Raw genomic sequence first — 26,755 nt, 5'->3', positions numbered from 1 at the left:
CAAAGTGCTCCGAAATGTGTTGGCACTACTACATAAAGATTATCTATATATCCTTCTTCCTATATATGTTTATTGTGCAGCCCCCAGTGGAAAGACTGGATCCGACTCTGTGCAGACACCATAGAAAAACCATAGCATGCCAATAGGTTTCAGTTCGGAAGCCTTGAGAATTGTGACTGCGCTTTGACCTATAATACAGGCTGTAAGGCTATGTTCCCATTAAAGGGGTACAGCAGCCGAAATGACCTTATACCTGACCCACAGGATAGCTGATCGCGGTGGGTCCGACCGCTGGGACCCCCCGTGATCTCCGGAATGGGCCCTGGCTCTTAGTGAGGAGGGAGCGGGTGCAGTAGGCAGCAAGCGCTCCATTGATTTCTATAGTAGCTCTGAAGAAACCCGAGTCCAGCACTCGGCAATCATCAGCGCTCCAATAGAAATGAATAGAGCCCATGCTGTCTAGCGATAGAGGAAACACGCCGCACGCTCCTCACTGAGCAAGACGGGGTCCCAGAGATTTCAGGGTGTCCTAGCGATCGGACCTCCCCAATCGACTACTTATTCCCTATCCTGTGGATAGGGGATAAGTTCATTTCGGCTGCAGTACCCCATTAAGTTTTGCACCACCACTTGCAGTATACGTCCGCTACTTGTCAAAAAATAAATAAAATAAATAAATAAAAATATACCGCAGCATACAACCGAGGAATCCATAGTGTTAAAAGTCTGGCATAGTTAAACTGGCGACTATGATCAGTCCATTTTCTGAACGTATACGTTATAGCAGACCACGTTACTGAGTCCTGCAACATTAAAGGGGTATTCCAGGAAAATCTTTTTTTTTTTTTTAACTTCTATTAAAAAATCTTAATCCTTTCAGTACTTATAAGCTGCTGAAGTTGAGTTGTTCTTTTCTGTCTATGTGCTCTCTGATGACACCTGTCTCAGGAACTGTCCAGAGTAGAAGCAAATCCCCATAGCAAACCTCTTCTACTCTGTGCAGTTCCTGAGACAAGCAGAGATGTCAGCAGAGAGCACTGTTGCCAGACAGAAAAGAACAACTCAACTTCAGCAGCTGATAATTATTGGAAGGATTAAGATTTTTTTAATAGAAGTAATTTACAAATCTGTTTAACTTTCTGGAGCCAGTTGATATATAAAAAAAAGTTTTTTCCTGGATAACCCCTTTAACTACAACCTCTACAAACTATTTTCCTACATCATCCTTATGAACAATGACTCAGAGGGTATCGGAGTGTGGATACAGTGATACATCAAGTGGCTGTGGACTCATATAATTGACTTTTACACCCAGTCATAATACTAACAATTCCAATATATTGCACATTGCTTTTAATGTATGGTAAGGTCTATAGACACCTATTTATTGTAATCATTATAATAATAAATACTATCTTTTTATTTTATTATATACAACTAGCCATTTATTAGTCACATCTCATATGTATATCTAGAGGTCTGTATTTTAAAGTTTTATTTGTCTTTCTTTTTGGCACAAAGGGTTACGTGCAACACAAGTACCTCACAAGTATAACAGGATGTAACTCAGGATCAGTACAGGATAAGTAATGTAATGTATGTACACAGTGATCTCACCAGCAGAATAGTGAGTACAGCCCTGGAGTATAATACAGGATATAACTCAGGATCAGTACAGGATAAGTAATGTAATGTATGTACACAGTGACCTCACCAGCAGAATAGTGAGTACAGCTCTGAAGTATAATACAGGATATAACTCAGGATCAGTACAGGATAAGTAATGTAATGTATGTACACAGTGACCTCACCAGCAGAATAGTGAGTACAGCTCTGGAGTATAATACAGGATATAACTCAGGATCAGTACAGGATAAGTAATGTAATGTATGTACACCGTGACCTCACCAGCAGAATAGTGAGTACAGCTCTGGAGTATAATACAGGATATATCTCAGGATCAGTACAGAATAAGTAATGTAATGTATATACACAGTGACCTCACCAGCAGAATAGTGAGTACAGCCCTGTAGTATAATGCAGGATATAACTCAGGATCAGTACAGGATAAGTAATGTAATGTATGTACACAGTGACCTCACCAGCAGAATAGTGAGTACAGCTCTGGGGTATAATACAGGATATAACTCAGGATCAGTACAGGATAAGTAATGTAATGTATGTACACAGTGACACCTCCAACAGAATAGTGAGTACAGCTCTGGAGTATAATACAGGATATAACTCAGGATCAGTACAGGATAAGTAATGTATGTACACAGTGACCTCACCAGCAGAATAGTGAGTACAGCTCTGGGGTATAATACAGGATATAACTCAGGATCAGTAGAGAATAAGTAATGTAATGTATGTACACAGTGACCTCACCAGCAGAATAGTGAGTACAGCTCTGGAGTATAATACAGGATATAACTCAAGATCAGTACAGGATAAGTAATGTAATGTATGTACAGTGACCTCACCAGCAGAATAGTGAGTACAGCTCAGGAGTATAATACAGAATATAATTCAGGATCAGTACAGGATAAGTAATGTAATGTATGTACACAGTGACTCCACCAGCAGAATAGTGAGTACAGCTCTGGAGTATAATACAGGATATAACTCAGGATAAGTAATGTAATGTATGTACACAGTGACCTCACCAGCAGAATAGGGAGTACAGCTCTGGAGTATAACACTGGATATAACTCAAGATCAGTACAGGATAACTACAACTGCAAGCACTCTGGGAGTTATAGTCCTACAACAGCTGGATAGTCCCTGATACCATGTATTAAACTAGAGTGGACATACATATAGATGTATAGTTCCCTCATAGCAAAACCCACGTGTTCATCCAGCACTTACCTCAACTATGTTCCAGTTCATGTCAGTGACATCAGAGCCGGAGCTCTTTAGCACCTTCCCAGCAGGACCAGAAGACGTCTTCAGTTTCTTAACCGGAGGAGCACCAAATGTGAAATCATCCGGCGGCTCTTCTTCCACCACCTTGGGAGAAAACTCATTTTTAACTTTTAGTCCCGTGTTCAGGTTGCTAGTAGAAGGAAAATCCTCGATGCCAACACTTCTCCGTTCTGTCTTTACTGGAAATAGCTTGGTATCTGCCTTCTGCTGTGATAAAAAGAAGAAAATTATTTTGCAGGTATTACAGTATATCTGTATATCCTAAACACCCTGCAAAGTGCTGTGTCAGCACTACATAAGAGTAAAGATGTAACCCGCACCAACTTATAGGGGTACTCCACTGGCCCATGTTCGAAACATTTAGTTCCGAACGCTGTGTGTGCGCTGTAGGGGTCGGCCATGCCCCCTCGTGATGTCACATCACACCCCCTCAATGCAAGTTCCTCCCATAGACTTGCATTGAGGGGGCTTGTTTTGACATCACGAGGGGGCATGGCCGACCCCTACAGCGCACACACAGCGTTCGGAACTAAATGTTTCGAACATTGGCCAGTGGAGTACCCCTTTAAAGTCATGCATCTTATGCTATTAGAGTAACACACTTCACAGGAGGTGGTGAGGGTGTGGATTTGTATTTTTAAAGACAGAGCTGAATCGAGATGACCCCAAGGCAATGGACTTATGGGACTGGGAGAGAGAGCGGAGCCATTGACTGTGACTAATAGATCAGGTGCAGGGTTGAGCGAACTGGGGGAAAGACAATTAATTCTGTTTTCTCCATGTTGAATTTTAAAAAGCAAGAGGAGAAGAATAAAGATAGGGCTGAAAGACACTCTGGGATTTTGGATAGGAGAGAGGTGACACCTGGACCAGAGAGATAGATATATGAGTCACCGGCATAGAGTTGGTACTTGAAGCCATGGGATTCTACGATGTAGCCAAAAGTATAAGTGGAGAAGAGTAGAGGCCCCCAGGACAGAGCCTTGAGGGATCCAACAGCAAGAGGGCGAGGTGGTGGTGTGCGAGTGGAAGACAATGAATGTACGGTTGGTGAGGTATGAGGTACGACCGGGCCCCATAGCACAGGGGGAGGGGAGGCTTGTCACCACGGATGCTGCGGCAGCGCCGCTGCCAGCACCAGGCCCGGCGCTAGCCTCAAACACTGTACTGTATGTATGATGGATGTATGATGTGTGTGTATGTACTGTATGTATGATTGTGTATGAATGATGTGTGTAAGCAACATGTATGTATGTATGATGTGCAGAGATGTGTGTAAGCTAGAAGCATGTATGTATGATGTTTGGAGATGTATTATGTGGGGGAATCTGGAGGCGACGGGTGTGTATATGATGTGTTTATGTATGATGTGTTTATGTATGTGTATGTATGATGTGTGTGTATGAACTGTATGTATGGTGTATGTGTATATACTTTATGTATGGTGTATGTATGATGTGTGTATGTACTGTATGTATGGTGTACGTATGTTGTATGTATGTGTATGTACTGTATGTATGGTGTATGTATGATATGTATGTACTGTATGTATGGTGTATGTATGATATGTGTGTATGTACTGTATGTATGGTGTATGTATGATGTGTGTATGTACTGTATGGTATATGTATGATGTGTGTGTATGTACTGTATGTATGGTGTATGTATCGCCTGTATGGTGTATGTATCATGTGTGTATGGTGTATGTATTATGTATGATGTGTGTATGTACTGTATGTATGGTGTATGTATGATGTGTGTGTATGTAATGTATGTATGAATGATGTGTGTGTGTATGAATGATGTGTGTAAGCAACATGCATCTATGATGTGTGTAAGATAGAAGGATGTATGTATGATGTGTGGAGATGTATTATGTGGGGGAATCTGGAGGCGACGGGTGTGTATATGATGTTTTTATGTATGATGTATGTGTATGTATGATGTGTGTGTATGAACTGTATGTATGGTGTATGTGTATATACTTTATGTATGGTGTATGTATGATGTGTGTATGTACTGTATGTATGGTGTATGTTGTATGTATGTACGATATGTATGTGTATGTACTGTATGTATGGTGTATGTATGATATGTATGTGTATGTACTGTATGTATGGTGTATGTATGATATGTGTGTATGTACTGTATATATGGTGTATGTATGATGTGTGTATGTACTGTATGGTGTATGTATGATGTGTGTGTATGTACTGTATGTATGGTGTATGTATCATGTGTGTGTATGTACTGCCTGTATGGTGTATGTATCATGTGTGTATGGTGTATGTATTATGTATGATGTGTGTATGTACTGTATGTATGGTGTATGTAATGTATGTATGAATGATGTGTGTGTGTATGAATGATGTGTGTAAGCAACATGTATCTATGATGTGTGGAGATGTGTGTAACATAGAAGGATGTATGTATGATGTGTGGAGATGTATTATGTGGGGGAATCTTGAGGCGGCATGTGTGTATATGATGTGTTTGTGTATGATATGTTTATGTATGATGTATGTGTATGTATGTATTATGCATTTGGGGGGGCAGAGGCGGCATGTGTATGTATGTGTATGTACTGTATGTATGGTGTATGTGTGGTGTATGTATGATGTGTGTTTATGTACTGTATGTATGGTGTATGTATGATATGTGTGTATGTACTGTATGTATGGTGTATGTATGATATGTGTGTATGTACTGTATGTATGGTGTATTTATGATGTGTGTATATGTACTGTATGTATGATGCATGAATGATGTGTGTAAGCAACATGTACAGTGACCCCCCAACCTACGATGGCCCCGACATACGATAATTTCAACATGTGATGGCCTCTCAGGGGCCATCACATGCTGAAGGCAGCATCAACATACGATGCTTTTATATGTAGGGGCCATTGCATAAACGGCTATCCGGCAGCGCAGACTGCTTCAGCTGCTGCCGGTTAGCCGTTTAAGGTGCTCCGTGTGGTCCGGTGGGTGTCACTCACCTGTACCGGCGCTCCGGACCGTCCTCTTCGGGATCCCCTGCATCGCCGGCGCTCTCCAACGTCGTCATCGCGCACGCCGTCCCATCATCCAATAGGAGCGGCGTGCGCAGCGACGTGATGACGGCGATGAAGAGACGCAGCAGAGACGTTCCGGGGACGCGGCGACATCCAGGGCAGCGGTGAGCGGCGGGGACAGGTGAGTACCGCATAACCTCCTATACCAGTGGTCTTCAACCTGCGGACCTCCAGATGTTGCAAAACTACAACTCTCAGCATGCCCGGACAGCCGTTGGCTGGCAGTTGTAGTTTTGCAACATCTGGAGGTCCGCAGGTTGGAGACCACTCTCCTATACTTTACATTGCACGGATCCCTCAACATACGATGGTTTCAACTAACGATCGTTCATTTGGAACAAATTACTATCGTATGTTGAGGGACCACTGTATGTATTATGTGTGGAGATGTGTGTAAGCTAGAAGGATGTATGTATGATGTGTGGAGATGTATTATGTGGGGGAATCTGGAGGCGGCGGGTGTGTATATGATGTGTTTATGTATGATGTGTTTATGTATGATGTATGTGTATGTATGAAGTGTGTATGTATGTATTATGCATTTGGGGGGGCGGAGGCGGCGTGTATATGTATGATGTGTGTGTGTATGTACTGGTGTATGTATGATGTGTGTGTATGTACTGTATGTATGATGTGTGTATATGATGTGTGTATGTACTGTATGTATGGTGTATGTATGATGTGTTTGTATGTACTATATGTATGATGTATGAATGATGTGTGTATGAATGATGTGTGTAAGCAACATGTATGTATGTATGAAGTGCGGAGAGGTGTGTAAGCTAGAAGGATGTATGTATGATGTGTGGAGATGTATTATGTGGGGATATCTGCAGGCAGCAGGTGTATGTATGATATGTGTTTATGTATAATGTATGTGTATGTATTATGTGCGTGTATATGTATTATGCATGTGTGTGTGTGGGAGGGACGGGGCGGAGGCGCCGTGCGTGTGTATGTTTGATAGATGTGTGAAATCTAGATGTGTGCATGTATGTGTGTGTGTGTGTATTTGTGATGTATTTATGTTATGTATGTATGCTAGATGTGTGTAAGCTAGATGTGTATGTGTGTGTGTGTATTTGTGATGTATATATGGTATGTATGATAGATGTGTGTAAGCTAGATGGATGTATGTATGATGTGTGGATGTATGTGTATCTTTAATGGATGTGTGTATGATAGATGTACGTATGAATGATATATGTGTGTATGTATGATAGATGGGTGTATGATGTGTATATGTATCATACATCTATCATAAATACATCTATCATACACGCAAATATCACAACCATACATACACCAGTCTCATACACATCTATCATACATAAATAAATATACTGTTCATCAATGTGGGGGGACAGGAGGTGATTGGGTATGGGTCAGACTTTGGGGTCTGGAGAATTTGGCAGGGGAGCCTAGAGCGGAATTCTGGGGTCTGGGGAGGGGGCAGAGGAGCCTGGAGAGGACCTAGTGGTATAGGGAGGAGGGAAGAGGAGCACGTAGGAGGACTTATGGGTCTGGGGGGGCAAATGGGGGGTTGGAACAGAGGAGCCAGGAGGAGTATTGTGATTGTGATTCAGCTAAACTGAGAATAAACAGTGTGTGACAGTATTATAATTATGGAGGATTATTATATTTGGAAGGTACAGTGTGTGGCAGGATTATATTCAGAGGGTACAGCATATAGGATGGTTATTTTTGAGGGTTTATATTCAGGGGCACAGTGTGTGGAAGTATTATATTCAGGGGTACAGTGGGTGGCAGTATTACGTTCATGGGCACAGAGTGACATTATTATATATAGAGGGTACGGTATGTGGTAGTATTGTATTCAGGGGGAACAGTAGGTGGCAGTATTATATTCAGGGGGTACAGTAGGTGGCAGTATTATATTCAGGGGGTACAGTGGGTGGCAGTATTATATGCAAGAGGTACAGTGTATGGTAGTTTTATATTCAGGGGATACAGTGTGTGGAAGTATTATATTCAGGGAGAACGGTAGGTGGCAATATTATATTCAGGGGGTACAGTAGGTGGCAGTATTATATTCAGGGGGTACAGTGGGTGGTAGTTTTATATTCAGGAGATACAGTGTGTGGAAGTATTATATTCAGGGGGTACAGTAGGTGGCAGTATTATATTCAGGGGGTGCAGTGGGTGGCAGTATTATATTCAGGGGGTGCAGTGGGTGGCAGTATTATATTCAGGGGGTACAGTGGATGGCAGTATTATATTCTAGGGGTACAGTGGATGGTAGTTTTATCTCCAGGGGATACAGTGTGTGGAAGTATTATAATCAGGGGGTACAGTATGTGGCAGTATTATATTCAGCGGGTACAGAAGGTGGCAGTATTATATTCAGGGGGTACAGTGGGTGGCAGTATTTTATTCAGGGGGTACAGTATTTAGTAGAATAATAATGATTATTGTCTTCATACAGAGGATGAGGATCTACTGACAAAGTGAGGAGTTAATGATGTCCGGGTGTCAGACTCCGCAGAGAAGATGGAGTTGGAATACGTCCTGACGTCTGGACCAGATGAAGAAGAAAAGAAAAGACGTCACTCAGGTCACTGATATCATTGTGTATTCTCCTGACTGTCCCATCAGAGCTTGAGTAACTTGTAAGTTCCACAGTGATGATGGGTGACACTGTACACTGTACTGTATCTGTGGCTCTCCATCTGTTGCAAAACTCCCATAATGCCTGAGGCTCTCCAGACATGATGGGAGTTATAGCTTTACAACAACTGGAACTTAGGTGATAGGTGGGGGTCCCAGCAGTTGGACCCCCACTAGAAAAATGGGCTGCTTATTCTTAAATGCCTGGGCCTATGTTTTGCCTGTCTGGACCTGCCTGTTAGTCACTTATATAATTGTGTATTCTCCTGACTGTGTCCCATCAGTGCTGTAGTCACTGATATCTTTGTGTGGCCGAGTAAGGGGTCGTCGGGGATTGGGGAAGCGGGTTGTCAGGTGGTAGGGGGGGCCCTGGGCAAATTTCTGCTCTGGGGCCCTGTGGTTTCTAGCTACGCCCCTGAATATATGTATACTAGTGTGGACATACACACAGATGTATAGTTCTAGCAAAACCAACGTGTCCATCCAGCACTTACCTCAACTATGTTCCAGTTCATGTCAGTGCCAGCAGGAGAAGAAGAGGTCTTCAGTTTCTTAACTGGAGGAGAACCATATGGGACATCATCTTCTTGCCCCATCTTAGTGGGAAACTCATTAACCTTTACTCCCTTGTTCAGGTCACTAGTAGAAGGAAAATCCTCAATGCCAACACTTCTCCGTTCTGTCTTTACTGGAAGCAGCTTGGGATCTGCCTTCCGCTTTTATGGAAAAAAAAAACACGTAAAATGTGTTAAAAACTTCTGCAGTCTCTCATATACTGAGCACATCTCATCTGTTCCTGTGTTCAGGCCTGACTGTGAGTCTCATACCCCAAACTAAAGCATCTTAGGTCCCTATGAGGCCCAGATTATTAGACTCACAATCAGGCCGAGACTTTGGGTCATAATTGCGCTTGTGTGGAAGTAACCTATGGCAGCACATGCTTCTTCCCAGTTTTGTCAATTTGAGATTTAAATTCATATAAATTTGACCATCAAACTGAAGGGGCTGAGGCTGAAGGATTCTCATTTACTATAAATCACAAATTACGAACTCCACCTTGAGTCTCATAAGAGGATGAAGTTAAAGGGGTATTCCGGGCAAAAACATCTTATCCCTATGGAAAGGATAGGGGATAAGATGTCTGATCGCGTGGGGCCCGCCGCTGGGACCCCCCGCGATCTCCCTGCAGCAGTGCGCATTCTATGCGTAGCTGCGTCTGAAGTTTCGGAAACCTCCAGGCTTCCGAGACGGGGATGTGACGTCACGCCACGCCCCCTCCATTCATGTCTATGGGAGGGGGCATTGCGGACGTTACGCCCCCTCCCATAGAAATTAATGGAGGGGAAGTGGCGTGATGTCACAACCCCGTCTCGGAAGCCTGGAGGTTTCCGAAATATCAGACGCAGCTACGCATAGAATGCGCGCTGCTGCAGGGAGATCGCGGGGGGTCCCAGTGGCGGGCCCCCTGCAATCAGACATCTTATCCCCTATCCTTTTGATAGGGGATAAGATGTTTTTGCCTGGAATACCCATTTAATAGTTTGTGGTCCTCATGGTTTACACTGCAGTCCTGCTTGTTTATCCTTTTACAGGCACTGGTCCTGGACAGCAGTGACGGCCCGCTCAGCCAACCACTGGCCTAGATGGGGCCCTGTCTGATCGGACCGTCATTTTTGTTCAGCAGAAGCGTATCTCTGAAGGTGGGGGCTGGAGCGCACTGTGGGGGAGATGGAGGACCCTGCATGAAAAAAAAAAAATAATTAATGGAAAGGAAACAAATGATTGAGAATGGTTTCTGACTAGTAGTTTTGCAACCATGACACCTTTTTATAGTTATCAAAAATAAAACTCAAATTATGTTAGTGATGAAATAAACATGGTGAGCTTTCAGACCAGCTTAGGGTTGACAGAGCAGACATTAAAAGAAGAAAAATTGAAAAAAAAGCAACATATTGAGTTTGGAAAGTAGATCCTTTCCTAGATAAGAACACAAGAGACTGAGAGTTTTGTTGTCTCTAAGTTGATGTTAAGCACCAGACACCTGACACCTCCTCATCTCCAGAATAGATTCATTAGATGTTTCCCAAAAACAAACTGTTCCGAACTCTGGAGCCGGTACCGGGAGCTCGTTGCGTCATAGCCCCGCCCCCTCATGATGTCACGTCCGCCCCCCAATGCAAGTCTATGGGAGGGGGCGTGACAGCCGTCACGCCCCCTCCCATAGACTTGCATTGAGGGGGCGGGGTGTGACATAATGAGGGGGCGGTGCTATGATGTAACGAGCTCCCGGCGCCAGCTCCAGCTTTCGGAACAGTTTGTGCCAAACGCTGAGCAGCGGAGTACCCCTTAAAAGATTACCATGAATTTACATTTGAGACCCTTCTGTCTTTCTGTGATTTGAAATACCACAAGTTCCATATGATCTTTATTATGTCCTGGGCTAAAAATCATATGGCCACAGGTAGTTGTTTTCTTGTTTATTATTGTGGGGTGATGTGATCTCAGCCTTGCTTTTAGTCTCTGTTGTAGATGAAAAAGATAAAGAGAAACTCAGGTGTGGTGCTCATGAGGACTAGAGATGAGCGAACTTACAGTAAATTCGATTCGTCTCGAACTTCTCGGCTCGGCAGTTGATGCCTTATCCTGCATAAATTAGTTCAGCTTTCAGGTGCTCCGGTGGGCTGGAAAAGGTGGATACAGTCCTAGGAAAAGAGTCTCCTAGGACTGTATCCACCTTTTCCAGCCCTCCGGAGCACCTGAAAGCTGAACTAATTTATGCAGGAAAAGTCATCAACTGCCGAGCCGAGAAGTTCGTGACGAATCGAATTTACTGTAAGTTCGCTCATCTCTAATGAGGACCGTCAGATAGCATGGAATCTCAGAGTTGATAACAATAATTCTTACCAGAGAGCGTTGCGCTCAGAGCACAAAAACCTTAAAAGGGATTATCCAGGAAAAAACTTCTTTTTTTATATATCAACTGGCTCCAGAAAGTTAAACAGATTTGTAAATTAAATAGATAAAGAGAAGCAGTTCGGCACAGCTTAGTTTGCGATCCCTGGGTAGTAAGCACTATAGCGGCATACACATAAGAAGCAGGTAGTGCTCTGCCCATAAAGAAGGTAAATCCAAATATTTTTGTATATCTAGATTTGTAAATTACTTCTATAAAAACATCTTAATCCTTTCAGTACTTATGAGCTGCTGAAGTTGAGTTGTTCTTTTCTGTCTAAGTGCTCTCTGATGACACGTGTCTAGGGAACCGCCCAGTTTAGAAGCAAATCCCCATAGCAAACCTCTTCTACACTGTGCAGTTCCCGAGACAAGCAGAGATGTCAGCAGAGAGCACTGTTGCCAGACAGAAAAGAACAACTCAACTTCAGCAGCTGATATTTATTGAAAGGATTAAGATTTTTTAATAGAAGTAATTTACAAATCTGTTTAACTTTCTGGAGCCAGTTGATATAAAAAATAAAAAAAAGTTTTTTCCTGGAATACCCTTTAAAGAACGCATCAATTATGGTGATGGATCAGCCGTCACTGCATCATCCTGGTTGGTGCAGGACAAGTCCGGTAGTAAATGGATAAATTCTAGGTTAAAATCGACCTGTATTTTCAGCACTTCTGACAGCAGTTGCAGTAGTGTTAAAAATACTTTATTATAAAACAATGCATTTTTATCCTGGACTAGAATCTTCATCAGGTACTGCATATTATACCTGATGAAGTTCCTAGTCCAGGATCGAAATGCGTTGCTTTATAATAAAGCTTGCTTTTAGTGTCCGTCCTATTTCTCAAAGGCTAAGTTCACACGGCTGTTGTGTTCCAACCTGTCCTGAGTCTGTTCGGCTCTTTATTTGCACCGAATAGACCCAGAACGGTACGGACCACAACTGACACCACCGGGTCCCGATAGATCCCATTGACTTGAATGGGGTTCGTCTGGGATTCTGTTGTGTGGAGAGAGAAAAAAAATACAACATGCACTATTTTTGTGTCTCCACTGAACTCCCATTGTTCTGACGGATTGGCCGAAATAGGTCGATTTACCTGAGCGCAATACCAATGTGAACACACCCTAACATAAAGGTCACCAACTGGACATTTACTTTATAAGAGGAAACGTACTGAAAGGTAATTGAAACATTGGGGTCCTCTAAGTGGGCGTTTAGTGCAGAGAATGAAGTAGACCATATTAGTCCCAGGAAAGACAACAGAAGGGTCTGGGAATGCAAATTCATGACAATCTCTGATACATTGCAAATCTCTCCCATAGTTTTATGGCCGCACTCCCACATCTAAAGGCATCTGGTCTGGAGATAAGGGGATAAGGGGATAAGGGGGCATCAGATCTCTAGGACTTAACATCAATTTAGAGACAATAAAACTCTCACTCTTCTGCGTTCTTATCTATGTACTCAGTGTTGTTGTTTTTTTGTTTTGTTCTTTTAATGTCTGCTCAGTCAACTCTAAGCTATTTGAAAGCTCGCCCTGTTTATATCATCATTAACATCATTTATGTTTTATTTTTATTAACTATAAAAAGGTGTCATATTTGGAAGACTGCTAGTTAGAAACCGTTCTCATTGATTTGTTTCATTTCCATTAGTGAATTGGCATTTAGCTGCAGGCTCTGTAATGATTAGAGCAGTGTATCTCCATCTGTTGACAAACTACATTACCCAGCATGCCCGGACAGCCTTTAGCTGTCTGGGCTTGCTGGGAGTTGTAGTTTGGCAACAGCTGGAGGCACCCTGGTTGGGAAACTCTGGATTAGAGCCTTTAAAATGAGTCCTGTAATAGCCAACCTCTGTTTACACTGCATGCAGCAGTGACCCCTGAATAGTGCCGCACTATGTGGTTTGATTTATGCCCCTTGAGATCACACAAGAGTGTTGGTTGTATATACCACCAGTGTGATCTTCCTGGGTGTGTTGCTGTGACCTATGTGTATCATATTGTAGTGCAGGGGAAAGTAATGGCAATGCTATAAGTCTGTTGCCCAGATTTATCAAAGAATGTCTACGGTAGAGTTATTTTCCCACGTTTATTTGGGTGGTGGGTTTAACTAATGTGCATCTTATTTATCACGAAGATGCAGCAGGATGATGAATTTTGCGCAGCTCTGCTGTGGTGGGAAAAGCTCTACCACATACACTTTTTCTAGACGCTTGTGAGGGAAGTAGACACTTTCCCGGGTCCAGAATTTGGCAGGTTAGGTGTTTTTACTTACTTTCACAGAGCTGCTGGGACCTTTTTACTTGCATTTTAGATGCTACAATCAAATTTGATTGCGGTGTCTAAGGGGTTAAAGCCGGGCATCACTGTGATCGGTGATGTCTGGCATTAGAGATGGGTCCTCGTCGCAGATAGCCTCCAGGACCACCCAGCTATGACCCGCGCTCAGCTCCTGGGACGCTGTCATCCACAAGGGGTTAAAGGTTGAATTGCGGAAGGTAGAAATTATTCTCACGCCTACTGGTGGATGGTGAAGCTTTGCGCCTAAAAAAGTACCTTTGCGCACAAAATAGCGACTTTTGACAAAAGTCGCAAATGATAAATACATGACCACTGCATGGTCAAAAAGAAAAAGTTCTACGGGTAGACAAAAAGAGTGAAACTATATCAAAAGGCGCAAAATATGCTGCTTGCGCCTGAACTGCGCCAGAACATAGACAAAAAAATGCTCTAAAATCAATGATAAATCTCCCCCATAGTTTTTTATTGTACCTCCAGCAATAATATTAGATCCCATATACATCTACATGAGTAAGACATAGGCTCCCGGTAACTCTATAAGTTATTTTTTTTTTTTATAAACTAAATTGTACATATTACAGGGGCTGTAAGGAAAAGCAGGGCTCTGTACACTGAGGACAAGCAGGGCTCTGTACACTGAGGACAAGCAGGGCTCTGCACACCGAGGACAAGCAGGGCTCTGTACACCGAGGACAAGCAGGGCTCTGTACACTGAGGACAAGCAGGGCTCTGTACACTGAGGACAAGCAGGGCTCTGTACACTGAGGACAAGCGGGGCTCTGAGCACTGAGGACAAGCAGGGCTCTGTACACTGAGGACAAGCAGGGCTCTGTACACTGAGGACAAGCAGGGCTCTGTACACTGAGGACAAGCGGGGCTCTGTACACTGAGGACAAGCAGGGCTCTGTACACCGAGGACAAGCAGGGCTCTGTACACTGAGGACAAACAGGGCTCTGTACACTGAGGACAAGCAGGGCTCTGTACACCGAGGACAAGCAGGGCTCTGTACACTGAGGACAAGCGGGGCTCTGTACACTGAGGACAAGCAGGGCTCTGTACACTGAGGACACTCAAGAGTGTCAGCTGGAATTGTAGTATGTTGTGATCCCACTACTTGTCTGGGTTTCATGCTGCCATTCATTGGCTGACAGGTTCCCAATACAGCACCCACCTTTCTTGGTTCACGGGGAGCAGCAGTCTTTTTAGGTTTGGCTGCAGTTTTAGGTTTGGCTGCAGTTTTAGGTTTTGCTGCAGTCTTCTTTACAGCTGTCTTGGTGGCTGCAGTTTGCTTTTTAGAAGCTTTTTCCTCTGGCATCCATTCATCCTCATCTTTAGACTCTTCTTCTGAATCCGACCTAATGCAAACAGTACACACTAATAATAAATAATAAAAAAAACAACAAAAAATTCTCTGCGTTTAGGCCTTGTCCACACATGGTAAAAGGTTTACACTGCAAACCTTTTTACAAATCTGCAGCAACAACAGATTGTGAAGCATTTCCATCCCTGATATAACGACAGTGGTGAAATCCATGGTGAAAATCAGAGACAAATCCATAACAGAAAGCTCTGAACATCTGCAGCATGCTCATATGTCCACATGGGAAAAGAGGTGTGCAACTCTGTAGCTCTCTGCTAGCAATATATATATATATATATATATATACACACACATACATTTGAGTAGCCGTATTAGTCCAGTGATGCAGATGCAAATCATAAAATGTTGCAGTATCTTGTAATACCTTTTTTATTGGACTAACAGCATTTTGTAGAGAAGCTTTCGGGATTCCTCCCTTTATCAAGTCCAAAGCAAATCTAAGCTCACAAGCAGAAGACACAGGGTACATCTCAAGAATACAGTTTTTTTATTCCAAAAACAGGGGACTCAATGTGGATTTGAGCTTTTCATCTCATTATCAAAACTTCTTATAATCTGTACTGGATCATCTTCTCTTTTACATCTCACTATGTCCTGCTAATTATCAGTCTCTCCCCTGCTCCCCCCTCCCTCCCCCTTTTTCTCATCCTTATCTATTTAGTCTATGTTCCTATAACAGGACAATTTATGGCCCATCTTAGTGTGAATTCTCCACATCTATTGTCTTAACCCCTGCATATTTGTGAGATGTAACCTGTGTCTTCTGCTTGTGAGCTTAGATTTGCTTACAAGATACTGCAACATTTTATGATTTGCATCTATATATATATATATATATATATATATATATACACATATATTGCAAAATCATCGGTAGTTGCAGTGTCTTGTAATACCTTTTTTATTGGACTAACAGAATTTTGTAGAGAAGCTTTCGGGATTCCTCCCTTTGTCAAGTCCAAAGCAAATCTAAGCTCACAAGCAGAAGACACAGGTTACATCTCACAAATATGCAGGGGTTAAGACAATAGATGTGTGCCATGAACTGTATAATACCTATAGGACGATAGACAACAGATAAGGATGAGAAAGTGGGGGGGGGGGGGGGCCAGAATAGTGATTAAGCTGGACATGGGGAGAGAAGACAATCCAGCTACCTATCCGATGAGTTTTCATCACTGGACTAATACAGCTACTCCTAATTACAGATATGTATAATATATATCTCATCTATCTATCTCATATCTATCTATCTATCTCATGTTTGTCTATCACATATCTACCTATCTCATATATATTCATCTATCTCTTATCTATCTATCATCTATCTATCTATCTATCTATCTCTTATCTATCTATCTATCTATCTCATATATATCCATCTATCTCATATCTATCTGTCTCATATCTATCTATCTATCTATCTCCTATCTATCTCATATCTATCTATAGCATATCTTTCTATCTCATATCTATCTATCTAAAATCTATCCATCTATCTATCTCATATTTGTCTATCGCATATCTACCCATCTCTAATATCTCATATCTATCTATATCTCATATCTATCTATATCTCATATCTATCTATCACATATCTATCTATCACATATCTATCTATCTCATATCTATCTATCTCATATCTATCTATCTATCTCTCATATTCGTCTATCGCATATCTACCTATCTCATATATATCCATCTCTCATATCTATTTCATATCAATCAATCTATCTATCTCATATATTTATTTATCTATCTATCTATCTCCTATCTCCCTCATATCTATCTATCTCATATCAATCTATCTATCTATCTATCTCATATATTTATTTATCTATCTATCTCCTATCTATCTATCTATCTCCTATCTCCCTCATATCTATCTATCTGTACTGTATTTTAGACATAATCTTTAGGCCATTGTGTCACCAGACATTGCACAACTACAACTCTAAGTAGGCTGGGAGTTGAGTACTTGTGCAACAGCTGGAGACACACTGTTTGGATAACACTGCTTTAGGCTCTTTCCTTTATACATAAATGTCCATCAAGGTGTATAGCACTTACATTCCGCTCAGAAAGGACAGCTCCTGTTTAGGGGCCGCAGCGGTCGATCTTGCTTTTCTGGGTAATCTAGACATCTAAGAGACAAGACAGAAATGTTATCCTAAATTGTATTATTACAGACAGACAAATATGAACGAGATGGATAAATAGATATGAGATATATAGATATGAGAGAGATAGATAGATAGATAGATAGATAGATAGATAGATAGATATGAGATAGATAGATAGATAGATAGATATGAGATAGATAGATAGATAGATAGATAGATAGATATGAGATAGATAGATAGATATATAGATATGAGATAGATGTTAGATTTTGGAGGTGCACACTCAGTAACACAACATTTACATTACCTTTCTACTTTATTCTGCCCAGTAAGTAGTGGATATTTTCAGGCCTAACCTATGGAGACATAAGTCAAGATCACAAGTAAATCCAGACTATAAAGCAGTATAAAAAGTCCCAGATAAATCACAGTAAACCAGAAATAATATAATATAATAAAAAACAACAGTGCAACCATCACATACATATAGGAAATCCCAAAACAACATAAAAAAAAAAAATCAACAATCCAGCAAAGATTAAGCCACAAATGCAACCTTATAAAATAATCACAAAAAAATCCCCATAAATATAACAAATACATATAGGAAGCAAATACATTAATTATAGAAAACTGCTGAAAAACATCAATAGTTACGCTGATCTTATCATCTAAAAAAAAACATGAAAAACAACATAAAAAATAATTTCAAAATGGAAAACAACAGTATAGCTACCAAGAAGCTCCCGGTGTGAGTCTCCTCTAAGGACACCTTTCCCTCCAGCGCTCCTCCCCTCCAGATGTCTCCAGTGATCCCCCGAGATGCCGCCTCCCATCCACCCCAGACCGGGGACTTTATACTAATATTCAGATTATCCCTGTGCACTTCCCATTCATCCCAGAGACCTTGTGTCTCTGTTTCAATTAACCCCTTAAAGGGGTACTCCGGTGAAAATTATTATTATAATTTTTTTTTTTTAATCAACTGGTGCCAGAGAGTTAAACAGATTTGTAAATCACTTCTATTTAAAAATTCCTAATCCTTCCAGTACCTATTAGCAGCTGTATGCCACAGAGCAGATTCTTTTATTTTTGGATTTCTTTTCTGTCTGACCACAGTGCTCTCTGCTGACACCTCTGTCCATGTCAGGAACTGTCCAGAGTAGGAGCTAATCCCCATAGCAAACCTCTCCTGCTCTAGACAGTTCCTGACATGGACAGAGGTGTCAGCAGAGAGCATTGTGGTCAGACAGAAAAGAAATCCAAAAAGAAAATAATTTCCTTTGTAGTATACAGCCGCTATTAAGTACTGGAAGGATTAAAGGGGTACACCGCCCCTAGACATCTTATCCCCTATCCAAAGGATAGGGGATAAGATGTCAGATCGCCGCGGTCCCGCTGCTGGGGACCCCCGGGATCTCTGCTGCGAGTTCGCTCTGTGCGCAATGAGAGGCGATACAGGGGACGCAGCAGCGTGACGTCATGGCTCCGCCCCTCGTGACATCGAGGTCCGCCCCCTTAATGCAAGTCTATGGCAGGGGGCGTGACAACCGCCATGCCCATTCCCATAGACTTGTATTGAGGGGGCGGAGCCGTGACGTAAAGATGCTCCAACCCCTGTATTGCCCGTCATTACGTGCAGAGCGAACTTGCGTGACCGCGGCGATCTGACATCTTATCCCTTATGCTTTGGATAGGGGATAAGATGTCAAGGGGCAGAGTACCCCTTTAAGATCTTTTAATTGAAGTAATTTACAAATCTGTTTACCTTTCTGGCACCAGTTGATTTAAAAAAAATAATTAATAAAAGTTTTTCACCGGAGTACCCCTTTAAGGACATTGGGTTTTTTATTTTTGCACTTTCGTTTTTCTCCTCTTCGCCTTCTAATAGCCGTAACGCTTTCAAATTTCCACCTACAGACCCATACGAGGCTTCGTTTTTTTGTGCCACCAATTGTACTTTGTACTGATGTCACTCATTTTATCACAAAATTATTTTTTTTTAAATGTGTGGGGGAAAAAAATAAAATAAAAATAAATAAATAAATAAATAAAAAAAACGCCATTTTGTGAATTTTGGAGGCTTCCGTTTCTTCACTGTACACTTTCAGTAAAAAAGTTTATTCTGTATTCTGTAAGCCCATACGATTAAACTTATACCCAAGTTATACAGTGTTGGTTTTGTTTTTTTTCTACTACTTTCAAAAAATGATAACTTTTTGTACGAAAATTTGTATGCTTACAAAAACACCTCTACTGACCCCAATAACGCTTTTATTTTTTCATTATACGGGGATGTATCTTTTATTGTTACCATTTTTGTTTTGATGGCACTTTTTAAATCGCTTTGAGGATTAAAGGAGAACTGTAGTGTAATATAACTATTATAGATCCCGGGGGGTCCGAATGCTGGGACCCCCCCTCCCCCCCGTGATCTCATGTACGGGGCCGCAGAAAGCACCATGCCGTCCCCAGCAGAAAGCTGCGGCACACACTCCCCCTCCATGTATCTCTATGGCAGTAGTCTTCAACCTGCGGACCTCCAGATGTTTCAAAACTACAACTCCCAGCATGCCCGGACAGCCTTCGGCTGTCCGGGCATGCTGGGAGTTGTAGTTTTGCAACATCTGGAGGTCCGCAGGTTGAAGACCACTGCTCTATGGGATACATGGAGGGGGAGTGTCGACCGCCACATCATGCGGGGACGGAACGCTCCCTTCCTGCGGACTGTCGCGGCCCCAAACAGGATATCGAGGGGGGACCCAGCGGTCAGATCCCCCACGATCTATAACTTGTATAAGTCATATTACACTACAGTTCTCCTTTAAAATAAGTAGATAACTAATACAGATAAAGCAAATCCTTACATATAAAAGTAAGAAAGATCTGCTGGGAGTAGAGATGAGCGAACTTACAGTAAATTCGATTCGTCACGAACTTCTTGGCTCGGCAGTTGATGACTTATCCTGCGTAAATGAGTTCAGCTTTCAGGTGCTCCCGTGGGCTGGAAAAGGTGGATACAGTCCTAGGACTGTATCCACCTTTTCCAGCCCACCGGAGCACCGGAAAGCTGAACTCATTTATGCAGGATAAGTCATCAACTGCTGAGCCGAGAAGTTCGTGACGAATCGAATTTACTGTAAGTTCGCTCATCTCTAGCTGGGAGCTGTAATCACTGTCTATGTAAAGGACAGGAGCTTCTTCAGGGTCCCGTACAGAACACACAGTGTCCTCATTTCCTAAGAGTGTTGTGTAGGTTTCTTTGTGGGTTTTTATTCCCTACAATTTATTTTCCACGGTATTTACTAAGGTTTCCCTACATTTTCCACTTTCCCTACATTTTGCTTTTTTTTACACATGCTCTGATCTGTTGGGTTTTCCTCAGCTCAAATCCCCCACATTTTCTGTGGAAACGTTAGTAAATATGTTGGCGTTTTTGTGAAAATGTCGGGAACACGCCCCTTTTCAGTAGCCCTACCCCTTTCCCCAATGGTCACGCCCCTTTTCAAGGCTCTTTTAGTAAAATGGAGAGTTAGTCTGTTTTGTTTTTCAATTCTTGCGCTAATTCTGGTGTAACAGTGTGCGGAATCTGGCGCACAACACGACAAAACATGTTGGGTTTGCAATAGTAAATGAGGGCCAATGTCTAAAAAAAAAAGGAACATGGAGCCGCCCTCACCTGGTGTCCAAAGGAGCAGCTAACCCTGGTACAGGTAAAGAGTACAGAACATGTAATACCTCCCTGTTCTGTAGGGGGCGCTACCAGACACCAGTCAGTGCATGCACTTCAGTAATACAGGGGTTTTACCAGTGAATGCCCATTCTGATTGGTCGGTTCTTCCGGCCATTGACACGTTTCACAGATCTGGACTGTCTGTAGAATTGTATGTTGAGTCTGGTTTCAAGTTACCTGAGGCCACTGTAAGGCCGGGTTCACACCACGTTTTTGCACTACAGTTCCCGTATCAGGTTCTTGAAAAAAAAAAAAAAAAAAAAAAAAAAAAAAAACGATTCCTCAAAACCTGACTAAATTGTATCAAAACGTGTGTACAAATTTTTATCCGTATACGGTTTGAAAAATGATGTCCGGTTGCCCCCGTTTTTTAAGAGGGAAAAAAAAGGTATACGTTTTATCTTTTCACTCCATTATGAATAAAGTTTCACTTGTTTGATTGAAATTCCAAGGAAAAAAAACTGTGCAAAGTCAAAAACCGGATGGTGCAAACTGGATGGAACCGTACGCACTTACAGTTCTGTACGGTTCCCATTGACTCCCATGTAAAAAAAAAATAATAAATAAATGTATATAGTTTAAGACAGTTTTTCACCCGGACCAAAAACCGCAGTAGGCCACCGTTTTCTGTCCGGAAAAAAAAAAAAAAAGAGTAAAAAACCGTATGGTTTGAAAAACGGAGACAATCGTATACATTATGGTGCATACGGTTTTGAATGGGAAGTCTATGGGTACGGTTCCATATGGTTTTTTTTTTTTTTTTAATGAAACCGTATAGTAAAATCGTGGTGTGAACCCACCCTAAGTTGGGGGATCACTGTGTGGTTTCGTTTTGCCATTTTTCTATTACAGGACAGTAAAATCATGGTTGGGTATGTGGTTTGGAGGGCAAATGGATGCTGTTAGGACAGTGTTTTCCAAACAGTGTGTCTCCAGCTGTTGCAAAACTACAACTCCCAGCATGCCCGGACAGCCAAAGGCTGTCCGGGCATGCCGGGTGTTGTAGTTTTGCAACAGCTGGAGACACACTGTTTGGAAAACACTGTGATAGGAAATGAGGACAGATGCTGCAGCCATGAGCCATATATATATATATATATATATATATATATATATATATATACACACACACACACACACATTACACCGAGGTGCCATGGTCGTACAGCCTGCAGCTTCTGATGATAAAAGGGTCAGTCTCACTTCAGAAAGTTATGCTTTATCCACAGGACAGGGTACGACTAGCAGATCAGTGGGGGTCCGACTACTGCAATACGGTCAATACAGAAAACGGACACCGAATGTACAGAGGGCAGCGCAACTTCCCAGCCAGCACTCCATTTATTCTCTATGGGGCATCCGTACACTGCAATGATTGAAAACCCCATAGAGCCTCTGTATCCAACCCGCAGCCCTCCAGCTGTTGCAAAACTACAACTCCCAGCATGCCCGGACAGCCCACAGCTGTAAGGCCGCAGGTTAGTCACCTAGGCCATAGAGAATGGAGTGCTGGCAGTAAATACGGGGGAGCACTCTGAGCAGTCGGACGCCCACCGATCCGCTAGTTATCGCCTAAGGTTGTGTTCACATTGGGTTTTTGTAATTTTATGAGGGGGGAAGGGAATAAATAAATAAAAAATATATATTATAATAATAATAAATATAATATAAAATAAATTATAATATATATAAAATAAAATCATTAATATATATATATATATATATATATATATATAATAATATATATAATAATATATCATAAAATAATATATATATATATCATAAAATATATATATATCATAAAATAATAATATATATATATAATAAAATAAATTAATATATATATATATATATATATAATACAATAATAATAACAACATATATATATATATATATATTTTTTTTTTTTTTTTTTTTTTTTTTTAACAGATGCTAAAAGCTAATCCTGCTGTGTGCCATATAACATAATCCGTTTCCCACTAATACTGTTTTTTGCGCAGGTACCGCTCCAGCACCCGCACCGCCACCGCAACATGACAACGGCGGTTCGCTGGAATGACTAGTGAAACGAACAATGATGCCACAGGGCGATAAGGGGTTAAGAAGGGCCGCTTCCCGGCTGTAAAAAAGAACTAAAACTCCCAGCAGGTCTGCAGCTGTCAGGGCATGCTGGGACTTGTGGTTCTCCCACACACGATGCACTGCACACGACAATAAATATCTGGACTGGAACTGTGTAGTATTCCATAACCAGTGTGCCTCCAGCTGTTGCAAAACCACAACTCCCAGCATGCCTGGACCGCATATGGCTGACTGGGCATGCTGGGAGTTGTAGTTTTGCAGGTTGGGAAACACTGGTGAAAAAGGGTTGACATGTTGCAAAACTACAACTGCCAGCATGCCTGGAAAGCCAAAGGCTTTCCAGGCATGCTGGGAGTTGTAGTTTTGCAACAGCTGGTGGCATGTTGGTTTGGAAACACTGGTGAAACTTGACTTGTGCAAAACTACAACTCCCAGCATGCTCGGACAGCCGAAGGCTGTCCGGGCATGCTGGGAGTTGTAGTTTTGCAACAGCTTGTGGCACCCTGGTTGGGAAACACCGATGTAACAGCTTGTTTTTGCAGCCTCAGCCCACCACCTGGGGGCGCTCTATATTGTCTCCACTCTAAAGGAATAAAACAAGGACTGTTTTAGTTCCAGCCAGGCAGCTGCGAGAAAACTACATCTCCCAGCATGCCTCAACAGCTTAAAGCTACAGACGGCAGAGCTTCGGCGCCCCGGGTACGGTGAAGTATCAGGGACTCCCGCCCGACCAGACACCCGGTCCCCGGGATCATCAGCTGACCTCAGTGTACAGTACGTGTCCAGTACTTCTTCAATTTTCCAGCGCTTCCTTTGGCTCCGCCTCCCCCAGAAGACACCGGCTAGGCTGGTACGGATCGCAAAGAGGATCAAAATGCCTCGTTTCCCATGATTGCTGTACGCATGCGCATTGCTAATGACCGTTAAAGCCCGTCTGAACACTGACCGAAATAAGATATAGAAATATGGGCACAAAAGGGGACACAGAAAACAGAAATATGGACACAAAAAAAAGTGTAGAAAAGGAACAATAGGGCAGTCGCCCATAGCAACCAGATTGGTTTCTGTGGGCAACTGATATTCTGCACAGGTTTTCATAAATCTACCCCCCAATATTCTGTGGAATTTTTTTTTTCACCCCTTAAGGACGAAGCATTTTTCCGTTTTTGCATTTTCATTTTTTCCTCATCACCTTCTAAAAATCATAACGCTTTCAATTTTGCACATAAAACTCCTCATGATGGCTTATTTTTTGCGCCACCAATTCTACTTTGAAGTGATGTCAGTCATTTTACCCAAAAACCTACAGCGAAATGGGAAAAAAAATCATTGTGCGACAAAATTGAAGAAAAAATGTCATTTTGTAACTTTTGGGGGCTTCTGTTTCTACGCAGTGCATTTTTCGGTAAAAATGACACCTTATCTTTATTCTGTAGGTCCATACGGTTAAAATGATGCCCTACTTATATAGGTTTGATTTTGTTGTACTTCGGAAAAAAATCATAACTACATGCAGGAAAATTTATATGTTAAAAATTCTCATCTTCTAACCCCTATAATTTTTTTTTTTTTCCGTGTACGGGCCGGTATGAGGGCTAATTTTGCACCGTGATCTGAAGTTTTTATCGGTACCATTTTTGTATTGATCGGACTTTTTGATCGCTTTTTATTCATTTCTTCATGATAAAAAAAAGTGACCAAAAAGACGCTATTTTGGACTTTGGAATTTTTTTGCGCATACGCCATTGACCGTGCAATTTAATTAACTATATATTTTTATAGTTCGGACATTTCCGCACGCAGCAATACCACATATGTTTATTTTTATTTACACAGTTTTTTTTATGGGAAAAGGGGGGTGATTCAAACTTTTATTAGGGAAGGTGTTAAATGACCCTTTTTCACTTTTTTTTTCACTTTTTTTTTTTGCACTGCTATAGCTACAGATTCGTAAATGACTTCTATTAAAAAATCTTAATCCTTCCAAAAATTATCAGCTACTGAAGTTGAGTTGTTCTTTTCTGTCTGGCAACAGTGCTCTCTGCTGACATCTCTGCTTGTCTCAGGAACTGCACAGAGTAGAAGAGGTTTGCTATGGGGATTTGCTTCTACTCTGGACAGTTCCCGAGACACGTGTCATCAGAGAGCACTTAGAAAAGAACAACTCAACTTCAGCAGCTCATAAGTGCTGAAAAGATTAAGATTTTTTAATAGAAGTAATTTACAAATCTGTTTAACTTTCTGGAGCCAGTTGATACATATATAAAAAAAAAAGTTTTTTCCTGGATAACCCCCTTTTAAATAAATGCTCAGCGGAAGAGCTGCAATTTAAAAGGAGAAAAACAAACTAATTCCACGGCATTAACCAAATCACCCAAAATTTTAGAGGACATAGGGCACCGTGCAACAGACACATGACGCCTGCCATAACCTTTTATGATTTGCTTAACCAGACTATTCGCAAAAGAACTAGGGACTCCCATTATGCCCACTGTTGGCTGTCCATGCTGGGAGTTGTAGTTTTGCAACAGCTGGAGGCACCCTGGTTAGGAAACTCTGCCGTAGTGATATATTTCTGTGATTTATAATAAAACGTCTGACATTGTAGATGACTGAGACGTCTTCCTCTGTCAAGATGTCCAGAAAGTATGTACTAAAGCAGTATCCCCCAACCTGTGGCTCTTTAGCTGTTACAGGACTACAACTCCCATCAAACAGTTTTTTCCCTTAGCAACCAACCAGCGCTCAGCTGTCACTTTAACTCCTTAACGACCACAAGCGTATATATACATTTGTAGCCGGATCCCGGCATGTGAAGCGCGCTCAGGAGCTAAGCGCGCTTTGTACCTGCGGGGTCCCGGTTGCTATCAGCAGCCAGGACTCACGGCTAATACCGGACATCGCCAATCGGGCTGATGTCCGGTATTAACCCATTAGACGCCACAATCAAAGTTGACCACAGCGTCTAAACCGGGAGAAAAGATTTCACCGCGGCGATCCCGAACAGCTCTGCTGTGCTAACCGAGCAGCTGAGAGGACAGCAGAAGGGTACTTACCTTCCTTGGCGTTGTCCGATCGGCGTTTGATTGCTCCAAGCCTGAGATTTAGATGACATAAAAAAAAAGTCTAAAAAAAAGTGAATAAATGTGATTTAACCCCTTCCTGAACAAAAGTTTGAATCACCTTCCCCCTTTTCCCATAAAAATAAAATAAACATGTGATATCGCCACGTGCCTAAATGTCTGGACTATAAAAATATATTGTTAATTACACCGCATGGTCAATGACGTACACTAAATAAATTCCAAAATTGCGTATTTTTGGTCACTTTGTACACCCTAAATTTTTTTATAAAAAGCGATCAAAAAGTCCTATGAAAACAATCATGGTACCGATAAAAACTTCAGATCATGGCACAAAAAATAATCCCTCATACCGCCCCATATACAGAAAAATAAAAAAGTTATAGGAGTCAGAAGATGACAATTGTAGTTATAATTTTTTTAAAGTAGTAAAATAAAAACTATATAAATTGGGTATCATTGT

The 26,755-nt window shown here is 41.7% G+C and overlaps 1 protein-coding gene across 5 annotated transcripts in view; it reads right to left on the bottom strand.

Moving 5' to 3' along the window:
- SRBD1 (S1 RNA binding domain 1) overlaps window positions 1-26,755 on the bottom strand; it is a 264,119-nt gene that overhangs the window by 221,317 nt on the left and 16,047 nt on the right. For 3 of the 5 annotated variants that reach the window (XM_056568118.1, XM_056568119.1, XM_056568121.1), the window contains exons 2-6: window positions 17,702-17,750; window positions 17,342-17,415; window positions 15,062-15,245; window positions 9,125-9,346; window positions 2,872-3,135 (exon numbers count right to left, since the gene is read on the bottom strand). In XM_056568118.1, coding sequence (XP_056424093.1) covers window positions 2,872-3,135; window positions 9,125-9,346; window positions 15,062-15,245; window positions 17,342-17,415 — 744 coding nt within the window. In that variant the 5' untranslated portion in view covers window positions 17,702-17,750. Of the gene's footprint in view, window positions 1-2,871; window positions 3,136-9,124; window positions 9,347-15,061; window positions 15,246-17,341; window positions 17,416-17,701; window positions 17,751-23,972; window positions 24,108-26,755 lie in introns of those variants that run through there. The other 2 variants (XM_056568122.1, XM_056568117.1) reach the window with 2 other exon arrangements.

Source organism: Hyla sarda, chromosome 3 (genome assembly GCF_029499605.1).
Source record: "Hyla sarda isolate aHylSar1 chromosome 3, aHylSar1.hap1, whole genome shotgun sequence".
In the NCBI taxonomy this organism is placed as follows: domain Eukaryota; kingdom Metazoa; phylum Chordata; class Amphibia; order Anura; family Hylidae; genus Hyla; species Hyla sarda.
The sequence above is the reverse complement of the archived record's forward strand: the minus strand, read 5'-3'. Positions and strand labels throughout refer to the sequence as shown.